Genomic DNA, 12,933 nt, shown 5'->3' with positions numbered 1-12,933 from the left:
GCGGCTCAGTCTGGGTAAGCTATGCACCCTGCCATTGGCTGAGTCTCCTCATCTGACAGAGGAAAGTAATAGTACTTCAGGTGGTGTTCTAAAAATTAACTGATACATAACAATGCTTAAGTATTAGGTATTAATGTTTTTCTTCTAATTATAAAAAATACACAATCATGGTAAAATTTAGAAATTACAAAAAATGTTTAAATGAGTCATTTAAAATCTGTTCTTAAAAATGGAACTATGTAAATGAATTATGTAAATAGCTGCAAAACAGCCTATTGTGAACAGATCATAATTTAACAATTCTTCTAATAGTGAGCCTATTATGATTCTACAAACATCTATACACATCTTTTTCCAACATAATTCTTCAGAATTCATTGGAATGGAATTAACTGATTCTAATAATTTTAAGGCAACAATTCAGCAAGATGGGCACGGTGTTATTTTTTAAAGTTGCTTATTTGAAAAATGGTGTTTTTATCATTTATATTTCTTTGATTAGTTGTGATGTGCATCTCATGTGTTTCCATTTATATATTTCTTTCCTTTGCTTGTTTTTCTATCAGATTTTTTTCATATCAAAGTTAATTTACATGTAAAATTAACATGGTAGCAATTACTGCACACCACAATAGATTTTATTCTTTTTAAATTTTTTTGACTGCATATATGTATTGTTCCATGTTTAAATAAGAAGTTCAAATAATTTTATTTTGAGACGGAGAGTCTCGCTATGTCACCCTTGGTAGAGTGCTGTAACATCACAGCTCACAGCAACCTCAAACTCTTGGACTTAAGCGATCCTCTTGACGCAGCCTCCCAAGTAGCTGGGAGTACAAGCACCTGCCACAATGCCTGGCTATATTTTTATTGTACTTGTTGTCAGACAGAGTCTTACTCTGTCATCCTTGGTAGAGTGCTGTGGTGTCATAGCTCTCAGCAAACTCAAAGTCTTAGGCTCAAGTGACCTCTTGCCTCAGCCTCCCAAGTAGCTGGGACTTCAGGCGTCTACCATGACACCTAGGTATTTTTTAGAGATGGGGGTCTCAGGCTGCTCTTGAACTCCTGAGCTCGGGCAATATACTTGCCTCAGCCTCCCAGAGTACTAGGATTACAGGTGTGAGTCAGCGTGCCCAGCCCCAAATAAATTATTATTATTTTTGAGACAGAGTCTCACTATGTTGCCATCAGTAGAGTGCCGTTGCATCATAGCTCACAGCAACCTCAAACTCTTGAACGTCAGCAATTCTCTTGCCTCAGCCTCCCAAGTAACTGGGACTACAGGTGCCCGCCACAAGCCATAACGCCTGGCTATTTTTTTGTTGCAGTTGCCATTGTTGTTTTTAGCTGGCCTGGGCTGGGCTCAAGCTCACCAGCCTCGGTATATGTGGCCGGCGCCGTAACCACTGTGCTATGGACGCCAAGCCCCAAATAAATTATGTTAAAAACTACATTAGTTTTTGGTTGTTTTCTACTAGTTACTTGAACGTTACTATTAGGAAAACTCTAGCACATAACTAGGTTTCTCTTCTGTTGTATGTTTTATAGACTACTTACTGACGGATGGTCTTCTGAAACCTGACAATGGAAGTTTTTTTTTTTATTAAATAACTACGTGCATTAATGCAATTCTGGGGTACAGTGTGTTTTCATATAGAATTTGAAATATTTTCATCAAACTGGTTAACATAGCCTTCATGTCATTTTCTTAATTATTGTGTTAAGACGTTCATATTCTACTCTTAGAAAGATCTACTTGTACCCTTGTAAGATAAACCACAGAAGCGATTCCTCCAATCACCCTCCCTCCACCCATTCCCCCACTTCTCCCTCCCCTCTCCCCGTATACTCAGGTTGTTATTAGGTTATAGATTTCATATGAAAGCTATAAATTAATTTCATAATAGGGCTGTGTACATTGGATACTTTTTCTTCCATTACTGTGATACTTTGCTAACTGAAAATCGAATTAATAGAAAAACTATCCTGAACAGAAAGTATGCGACTAGAACTGCTCTTTAAACATCAATAAGTTTGGGGCAAGCACTTCTTAAGTATTAAAGAGCAGAGATCATGTTAAAAAATTAAAAAGTAAATGCTTGCTCCTTAAATTCTGACACTTTGGCTCGGTGTCTGTGGCTCAAGTGGCTAAGGCGCCAGCCACATATACCTAAGGTGGTGGGTTCAAATCCAGCCTGAGCCCGCCAAACACCAATAATGGCTGCAACCAAAAAATAGCCGGGCGTTGTGGCAGGCACCTGTGGTCCCAGCTACTTGGGAGGCTGAGGCAGGAGACTCGCTTGAGCCCAGGAGTTGGAGGTTGCTGTGAGCTGTGATGCCATGGCACTCTACCCTGGGGGACAGCTTGAGGCTCTGTCTCAAACAAACAAACAAAAAAATTCTGCCACTTTCTTAAAATCATCTAGGGATATCTAATTTCTTTTTTCAAAGTTAAAAGTGGTACAATATTATTCTTCTGTTACAGTAACACAATTAAAAATCAAAGATGTTCTCATATACTCAAGGTACAAGGTCAACCTACTTATCCTCAAATGTAATTTTGGGAGTTTGCTGCGTCAGCAGTAACTGCTATGATAAGGTAGATTCAGAAACTCAGACACTATTTCAGGCATATTTTTTTGAGCCAATTTACACAACTGAAGACTACTTTTTATAAGAATGAGATTTAACCTGCGGAGAGAGCTAATGGTTTATGAACCTCACTTTCAGCTCAGTGCCCGCTCAGACTTAAATGCTACCGCTGCCACGCTGGGAGAGAAGAAGAGCATTAGACAATTCCGAGTCTCTAGTCGTCAGCTGTCTGCACAGCTTCAGGATTAGGGGGCAGGGTGGTGAAGGCGATCTCTCTCCATCCATGTAAATCATACGTTAGTACGTGCTAAGAAACCTAAGAAGTCCTGAAGGATATAAAACGAATCACCCCGAGACATGACATGCTCTGTCACGGCTCCCACAGCCACTGTTCAATGGGAGGGGCGGTCAAACAAGCACGTACAATTGGAAGTCCTCCCAAATATTTCTGGCACGTCCTTGGACTTGAGAACCACTGCACTGCATGATTCAAATGCGGAGGTTTTTGTTCCTGGGTCATTTCCTGTTCAGCCTGCAAACCAGCTAATATTAATGAAACTGGAAGAATGAATATTGTTAAGTAGCTTCTGAGTCAGTTTTAAGTGAATAAAGCAGCTCTGCTAGACGAGCCCCTGAAAATTGCTTGTAAAGTCAATAATAACAATATTAAAACACATGCTTGGGCCACACCCCAATATTCTCAGTAGCTCAGGCCTTCCAGCAACTTGTTTATAGACATTTTAGAGGTAATTCTGATTCCAACTTCTCCCTGGTAACTAGTAGCTTAGGGAAGGGGGAACAACACCCTACTTTCCCAGTGTAAGTGTTCCACATGGGAGCCGGCAGCCAGGGACTGCACACGCAGCATGACAGGCAGTTTCCATTTCACTACAGCAGTGACAAAAAGTAATGGGAACTGATGAGCCCCATGAGGTGTGTATCACTGTACTGGTACAGGGATTCGGCGACTGATGAGCCCCACAAGGTGCACATCACTGTACTGGTGCAGGGATTCAGGGACTGATGAGCCCCACGAGGTGCACATCACTGTACTGGTGCAGGGATTCGGGGACTGATGAGCCCCACAAGGTGCACATCACTGTACTGGTGCAGGGATTCGGGGACTGATGAGCCCCGTGAGGTGCGTATCACTGTACTGGTACAGGGATCGGGGACTGCCCCGTGAGATGTGCATCACTGTACTGGTAGAGGAATTCAGAACTTAGTGATTTACTCACAGTGCCTTGTATCAAGAAGGAATTAAACTGATGAATGTATGAATCAGAATCATAGGAGTGGGGCTGGAGAAGAACAGAAGTAATTAAACAAGATTTCTACTACAACAAAACATAGCCTGGAAGACTGTGAGGCTCAAGAACTGTAAAATGGTCGTACCAAAATACTATTTAATTTATTCTAAATTCTATAGTTCAATAATAAAGGTGAGTGAACATTTACAAGGCACTACTCAAAGCAACGTTCCAGAACAGAAAGATACTCTATGTAGCAATGTAATTTAATGTTCATTATAAGCAGCATTAAAACATCTTCTGTAACCCAACAGGAGATGAATCTGGTTTAGTCTGGAGAGACTACATAAATGCCACACACATCAAAAGCCTTGGTAGCGAGAAACTGAGGCACAAAGAAGGGTTCTCAAGGAAGATAAGCAGATTTTTGCTTAAAAAATAATCTTTCTTGATCTTTTCTGGGTCAACAAGTACTGCTGAGTATATGTATTTATTTTCACTCCTTTCTAAAATCACACAAAAAAGAAATAAAACAAGCCTATACGAAAAAAAAGCAGGGGAGGAGAAAAATATCAGATAAGAAGTCTCAGAAGTTTGGGAGACAGAAGTCAGATAGAAGATAGGAAAGGACTTAGCAATCCTCGGTGAGGTGTCTGCAGGAGGAGGTACTGCCAGCAGACACCCTGATACCGACTCACCAGGCCAAACACCGAGCGGGATGTGCAACCAAAGACTGTACCAAGAACGAGTCTTCAGGGCGTCCCTCTTCTCCTCTACTGCTACACTGATACCCCATAGATACACACCCTCGAGGATTTGTTAAAGCAGCGGTTCTTAACCTGTGGGTCACAACCCCTTTGGGGGTCAAACAACCCTTTCACAGGGGTCCCTAAATACATCTCGCATATCAGATATTTACATTACGATTCATAACAGTAGCAAAATTACAGTTATGAAGTAGCAACGAAAATAATTTTATGGTTGGGGGTGACCACAACATCAGGAACTGTATGAAAGGGTCCCAGCATTAGGACACATTAGGAAGGTTGAGAACCACTGCTTTAGAGTGAGCCAGCATGGCCCTGAGGAAAACAATCTCTCAGATGCTGGTATCCAAAAAAGCTTGCCCAATGTCTAAATATCTTACAAAACACAACTTCCTGTTAGGCGTTTATGGTGCTCCATCATGGAATGTATAAACGAACAGCCAGTGACCACTAGACACTTTAGTGAGGCCTCCATGGAAGTTAGAATTGGAAAGATAAAAATATTTCAATTCCTACCCCTGGTTATGCAATCAAACACTAACTTAGGTACTGCTGTGAAGAATGTTTGCAAATGGAATTAAGGTCACTACTATTTTAGGGAGATTATTCTGGGTTATCTGGATGAACCCTATGTATTCTCATTAGGCCTTACCAAGAGAAGAGGGAGGGAGAAGAGAGACCAGACAGAAGAGGTCACATAAATCTGCAAAGAACATGTTACTGGCTTTTGTTGATGGTGGGAGGGGTCCACAGGAATCTAAGAGGTCTCTAGAAACTGGGAATGGCCAGCAAACAAGCCAGGGGTGGCCTAAGTCCTACAACCACATAAAAGCAAATTCTCCCATGCATAATTCATCCTCAGAGCCTTCAGGGATGGACACAGCCTTGCTGACTTGTTAACTTTAGCCTTTTAAGACTACACAGAGGACACGAGCCATGCAGTGGGCCCCACTTGTAACCTACAGAGACTATGAGATTTGTTGCTTAATTTATGGTAATTTGTTAAGGCAACAATGTAACACTAACAGAGCTTCAAACAGGAAAGACAGACACCAAACCAAAAAAAAAGAAAGAAAGAAAGAAAGAAAATGTAAGAGAAATAGATATAGTATAGAGTACAGAGAATAAAACAAATGCCCTTAATTAAAATGTTGAGAAAGATCAAGACAATAACATCTATCAGATATGAGCAGGATACTATGAAGAACAACAGGGTTCTGCTGGTTTTGCATCACTGCCCCGTTTATAGTGGTGGGCACACCCTGCACATTAACTGGTAACCTTAGGTAACAATATATTCTGGTAGCAATTGAACTGTCTTCACCTTTCTTACTTTTAATTCTACTGTTCTTATAGTAAGAAAGCAACAGGAAGAGGACACAAGAGACTTACATTAATTAAATCACGGTGACCAATACTTAAATGAATTCATTTTATTAATAATTTCGGGAAATACCATATTACTTGGGTTAAATATTAAGTAACCTAAAGTAATTAATGGGAAAAACCCACAATTATCCTGGAAACGCTATATACTGCCACCTCAGCTTTTAGCTTCCAGTAGTAAGAAGTAAATAAACCACTGGAGTAGCATCTCCCAGTAACTTAGGCTTCATCCATGAAGGTCTGAACAATCTATTAGAGGATCTGCGGGTCTACCTGACTCTGCGCTGAAATGCTAACACAGCCCCAGACATCACTCGATGGATGCACGGGTTTTTTTCCAATACAACTGTTAACTTGAATTTCTATCATTTTCACATGTCACAAAATAGCCTTCCGATTTTTTCCCAACAAATAAAAAATGTGAAAGCCTAATTGTCATTAGTTTATGAACTATACAAAAAGCAGGCAGTGGGCCAGTCTTGCCAACCCAATTTAATTGCTTTGCAAATCGAACACCCCTTCCTCTTTCCTAATATACACACAAAAAAATTATGGTATTTCCAAGGAATATTTTATAGCAATAGAGCAATGTTAAATTATTATTAAATATTTATTAAAATATTACTTAAGGCCAAGTAGCGTTTTTTTGTTTATTTTTATATAACCAAACCTCAACTTTACAACTATGTAATTGGATCTTGATGCACTAATTTCCTGATCTAACCAAATGAAGACGGAACCCCTGCTCTGTGATATCAACTCCATCCCCCCCAATTCTCCATAGCACTAAGCAGATTGCAGCACTGAGCCCCTTTTCACCCCACTTCCTCACTGTGCTGCCTTGCCAGCATACAAAGACTTCTTTCTATTCTCATACTCAAACACTTACTTGGGGCCAGGTGCAGTGGCTTGTGCCACTTTGGAAGGATGAAGCAGGAGGGTCACTCGAGACCAACCTGGACAACGTGGCAAGACCCCATCTCTAAAATAAGTTTAAAAATTAAATAAAATTTTGATTAAAGCTCAGGGTTTTTAGTAGAGACACATTATTCTGTCCAATATTATGATGGCAGATACACATCAGTGTCTATTTTCCAAACCCACAGCATGTACAGTACCAAGAGTGAACCCTAATGTAACCAGAGGCTCGGGTGATAATGATGTGTCAATGTAGGTTCAATAATTATAACAAAACTACTGCAACAGTGCAGGATTTTGACAGCATGGAACGTTGTGAACATGTGAGGACAGGAGAATGTGAGGATTCTGTACTTTTGCTCAATTTTGCTGTAAAACTACAAAACTCCCCTAAAAATTGAGGTGTTGATTTTCTAAAAATAGATAAAAGATATAGACAAAAAAAAAAAAAACTTAGATGTGTGGTAAAGATACAGTATAAAGACAGTTAACTTTAAGAACTAAAAAAGACTGTCCTTTTCACTTAGAGAAACAATAAAAACAGACAATATTCAAGTGCTAGACTCAGACTGAATTGGTTTTCATCCATTGATGGCTCAAGTGTAAACTAGTACAACCACTCCAGAGAGCAATTTGACAGTCCTCTGAAATAAATTACATGGACATTTAAAACAAACCAATCCTCCTCCTTCTAGGTGAATCCTCAAGAAAAATTCTTGTACACATGTGTGAAACTGGCAATAACACCATTTACGGATATATGCAGAGATACATGCTCTCTCTCTCTCTTTTTTTTTTTAGAGACAGAGTCTCACCATGTTGCCCTGGGTAGAGTGCTATGGCGTCACAGCTCACGGCAACCTCAAACTCTTAGGTTTAAGCGATTCTCTTGCCTCAGCCTCCCAAGTAGCTGGGACTACAGGAGCCCACCACAATGCCTTGCCATTTTGGGGTTACATTTGTTGTTGTTTGGCGGGCCTGGGCTGGGTTTGAACCCACCAGCTCTGGTGTACATGGCTGGCACCCCAGCCACTGAGCTATAGGCACTGAGCCAACACTCATGTATTTCTTTTTTTTTTTAATGGTACTAGAGGAATACACACTGAATTTGTGACAATAGTTGCTTTGTAAAGGGAACTTAGAAGAATGAGACTCAAGAACTTTATCTGTATTATTCTAACTAAAATTTGGAAAAATGAAAAAATACCAACAGCTACTAATTTTAGATAAGAGAATTCAGTACTCTCTATACTATATATATATATATATATATTTTTTTTTTTCCTGAAAAACTCCATTAAAATAAAAAAGTAATTCCAGGGGCGTAAGATCAGAATGCTGATCTACATCTGCCTGTACCTCTTCTCCTATACTCCAAATCTCTTCAAGTGACAGCAGAAGATACGACAAAGTGGACAGTGGGGCATGGGGGGAAATGAGCAGTCATAACGTTGCTAGAAAAATACAGTAAGAAGGTCAAAGGCTGGCACAGTGGCTCACACCTGTGATCCCAGCACTCTGGGAGGCTAACATAGGAGGACTGCCTGAGACCAGCCTGAGCAAGAGGGAGACGCCCCATATCCCCACACCCATCCAGGTCTCTCCTAAAAATAGAAAAAAAACTAGCTGGGTTAGTTATGACCTATAGTCCTCAGTCTTCTGCTCAGGAGACTGAGGCAAGAGGTTTGGTTGAGAGCCCAGAAGTTTGAGGTTGCTGTGAGCTACGATGCCACCGCACTCTACCCAGGGTGACAGTGAGACTCTGTCTCAAAAAAGAAAAAAGAAAGTCAAAGATGATAAGTGATTCTTTAAAGACAGAAACAAGTTGATATTGAATTGATTAAAGGAATACAGCCTGAACCATACATAAGAAATGAATGAGGATCTAGACTCCTCCAAACTCTAAGCCTACAAACCTAAGGGATGGGAGGTCCAGGGCTCGGGGACAGGAGGTCGCAGCCCCCCACCCCATCCCCAGCAAATGTCTGTACCAGGCACAGAGCAGCACATGCCCACAGTCTCTAGCAGGGAGCATGGGTGCCAATGCCAGCCAGGAGGGCGGGATGCTCCGCAGCTGCATCAACTAAGTATTCACATGTTTTCAACAACATTCAGACCACTTGAAAGTGCTGCTGCGTTTGCTCCAATAGTGAAGCAACCCGAATGTCTAGTAACAGGGAACTTTGGGTGTAAAGTGCACCTTCCTCAGCTTAAAGGCTGAAAAGCAACTGGGTATAAATAGTACATCTATATTCTGAATTACTGTGTAATTGTTTAAAAAGAATAAAGTGTATATATAATACATGGAAACACTGCTGAGTAAAACAAAAATACATATAAAATACTCCCATTTATTTAAAAAACCCAACCCACATGGACAAATTAATGCATAGAAAATCATCAAACTGTCAACAATGGCCACGTACAGGAAGGGGGAACTTACTAAGTATGTCCGTATTGCTTGATTCTTTCATAACAGACTAAATTCATAAACTAGTGTAAGTCAGAAACACACCGTATGGACAGGTGTGGTAGCTCATTAACGTAATCCTAACACTTCAGAAGGACAAGGCAGGAAGATAATTTGAGGCCAGGAGTTTGAGACAAATAGTGAGACCTCATTTATTAAAAAAAAATTTTTTTAATTAACTGGGTATGATCACATATGCCTGTAGTCCTAGCTACTTGGGAGGCTGAGGCAGGAGGATCTCACTTGAGCCCAGGAGGTGGAGGCTGCAGGGAGCCATCACAATACCACTGCACTCCAGCCTTGGCAACAGAGATAAACCATGCCTCAAAAATAAATAAATAAAAACCATAAAAAGATGTAGTTTTTTAATTTGGAATTAAAGTATGAATAGTCATTAAATGTAACTTTAACCAAGAATTTTTTTTAAGGAACAAATAGAATAGTTGTGCACCAGTTTGACAATAGTTCACATTTTCTCTGACGGTTGAATACTTCCTGTCATACGACATAACTGGGTCAGCCAAAAGTAATCCACATCTCCCTTTAGAAAGCATAAATAGAATTACTCTAACAGTGTTCAAACTGCAGACTGGGTAAGGAAGACAACCCTCACAGTCATTTCCTTAAAGGCTGTGTCAGGCTGCCAGTGAAGGAAGTGACACAATCTGCCTGAATCACTAAAATCAAATAGTGACTTATGTGAAGGAAACACTGAAAAGCCATGTTCGTCTGAGAATAACATCTGTTCCCTCCTCATTTCCATAAAACTAAAGCCATCAGAATAAAGTGTGACACAATAGTTGGTATCTCATAGAATCCTAGTAAGGAAAGAATCTGTACTAGATTTTTTTCTGTACCCACTGTTTCTTTACCTCAAATTAATATAAAAATTTTAGGTAATAAAGTAGAAATTTCAAACACATTCTTAACAAGCAGTTCATCCCAATCCCAAACCCCTCGAGATAAGCCACATGCCAGTCAGTCATATGTATGTAACTCATACTTGAAGGAAGAATGTACCTAATACTTACTGAAAGTCTTACAGATGTCAGAAACAGCTTTGAAGACTCGATCAGAGAAATTCACTTTCACCTTCACGTACTTCATATTGGGAAGCTGCAGGCGGAGCAGTTTGTGCTGGGGCGTGAACTGCAGCTTGGCGTCTGCTTGAATACCATACTTATCCAAGGTCCAATGTGTCTTAAGAAGCCAAGTTCTCTTCTTTTCCCACCAGAGAGCATGGTCAGACCAATCTTTTTTTACATCTATAAAAGACAAATAACAAACAAAACACTTAAAAATCAACAAGATAACTTTGACAGAAATTTAAAGTAGGAAACTAAATAACTGGGTATTTAACACATGCAATTAAGTACTAAGTTCTTGTTATGTGACAGGTACAAAAGAAATACGAACAGCTAAGAAAACATACTTGTGCTAAAAAGCCAGTATAAAAGGCTGTTGAGGCAGAAAACACACCAGGGTAACTGACAATGCTTACTTGGAGCACAAACTGGAATGGGAGGGGGAGACTGAGAATGTACACGAGGACGGACCCTGGGGGCAGGGTTAGATTCACAAAGGAGGGAAGTTGGAAGCTTTGGGGCTCAGCCTTGAAGAGTGGACAAGAGTAACATTCGATGATAGAGCAGGGGAAAGGCTGTGACTTCTGAGGCTGCAGAAATGTGCTAAGGAGGATGAGGTGGTGATAAAGAAGCTGGGGGACTAAGGTGAACAAAAACACTAAGCTAGGGGAAGAGGAGCAGCAGGGGGAAGAGGAGGAGCATGGGGAAGAGGAGGAGCATGGGGAAGAAGAGGGGCACGGGGAAGAGGAGCAGCTGGGGGAAGAGGAAGAGTAGGGGGAAGAGGAGGAGCACGGGGAAGAGGAAGAGTAGGGGGAAAAGGAAGAGCAGGGGGAAGAGGAGCAGCACGGGGAAGAGGAGAAGTAGGGGGAAGAGAAGCAGCACGGGCAAGAGGAGCAGCACGGGCAAGAGGAGGAGCACGGGGAAAAGGAGAAGCACGGGGAAGAGGAGCAGCACGGGCAAGAGGAGCAGCACGGGCAAGAGGAGAAGCAGGGGGAAGAGAAGCAGCAGGGGGAAGAGAAGCAGCACGGGCAAGAGAAGCAGCACGGGCAAGAGGAGCAGCACGGGCAAGAGGAGGAGCACAGGGAAGAGGAGCAGCACGGGGAAGAGGAGCAGCACGGGTAAGAGGAGCAGCACGGGCAAGAGGAGGAGCACGGGGAAGAGGAGCAGCTGGGGAAGAGGAGGAGCACGGGGAAGAGGAGCAGCACGGGCAAGAGGAGCAGCACGGGCAAGAGGAGAAGCAGGGGGAAGAGAAGCAGCTGGGGAAGAGGAGGAGCACGGGGAAGAGGAGGAGTGGGGGAAGAAACACCCACCTGGATTTAATACTCTATAATCTAAGAGAAAGGTCTAAGAACAAACTGCACCCGCACCACGTGTTTCTCCAAATACACCCCCCAAAAGTAACTTATAAAGAAAGTTACAGGGTCCAACTTTTTTCCCTGAACATATTTTTATACAAATACTATAGAAAATATTAATATCTACTAAACTATTTAACAATTTTATGCAATTAAACCAAATATATAAAATAATGTAATTTACATAAGATCTGGCTATCTGCAGATACTACAGATCATAGCAACAAACTCAGCAATAAAATCTAACTCCAGTTAGGTTTTTTTAAAGTAGCAATAAAAGTAAAGACTTTTTGGATTGTATGTTAAACTTATTAAGTGCCCAACAGGGAGAAAATAATGTTTCCAAAAAAAGAATCAGATTCAGATAAAACTTAGTAGGGAAGAAAACACCCTGGAGAATAACTTTCTTACAAATGAAGATCAAAACTATCACCATGCCTCTGATATGAAGCTCATTTTAATAGAATTATAGCCGTGAAAAGTTTATCAACTTTAAGACATTTACAAATATGTATTAACCCTGAACTTTACACCACACACACACAGACACAGACACACACACACACACACACACACACAACTGGTCTACCTTTAAGTAAAAAATTAAATTTCCACCTCACTTATATGCCTAGAAACACATTCTATAATGGTGAAATTTACACAACATAACTGAACTTTTCATTATGGGAGAAATGCATCATAAGTAGAAAAAGTCTTCCAATTCCCAGGTGGCGCCTGTGGCTCAAGGAGTAGGGGCCAGCCCCATATACCGGGGGTGTTGGGTTCAAACCCGGCCCTGGCCAAAACTGCAAAAAAAAACTTTCAATTCCCCAAACATTAGAAAAAAAAATTAGTCAACAAGTACTTTAACACAGTTATAGATATCTGTATTTACATTTCCATTTTGAAATTTTAATATTTTCTTCTGTTTTGGGAAAATCCAGCCAATTATGACACTTGAAGTTTGGCTCTAGAAATACATATAACTGCTAGGACGCTGGCCACATACACAGGAGCTGGCAGGTTCGAATAGAGCCTGGGCCTGTCAAACAACAATAACCACTAAACCAAAAAAAAAAAAAAAAAAAAAAAGCTGGGCAATGGGGCAGG

General features: G+C 40.9%; 1 protein-coding gene across 2 annotated transcripts in view; it reads right to left on the bottom strand.

Moving 5' to 3' along the window:
• The window catches only part of FERMT2 (fermitin family member 2), an 85,995-nt gene that overhangs the window by 37,100 nt on the left and 35,962 nt on the right, over positions 1-12,933 (bottom strand). For both annotated transcript variants that reach the window (XM_012806577.2, XM_003792134.3), the window contains exon 3: positions 10,415-10,648. In XM_012806577.2, coding sequence (XP_012662031.1) covers positions 10,415-10,648 — 234 coding nt within the window. The remainder of the gene's footprint in view (positions 1-10,414; positions 10,649-12,933) is intronic.

Source organism: Otolemur garnettii, unplaced genomic scaffold, assembly GCF_000181295.1.
Source record: "Otolemur garnettii isolate 467f Iridium unplaced genomic scaffold, OtoGar3 scaffold00054, whole genome shotgun sequence".
In the NCBI taxonomy this organism is placed as follows: domain Eukaryota; kingdom Metazoa; phylum Chordata; class Mammalia; order Primates; family Galagidae; genus Otolemur; species Otolemur garnettii.
The sequence above is the reverse complement of the archived record's forward strand: the minus strand, read 5'-3'. Positions and strand labels throughout refer to the sequence as shown.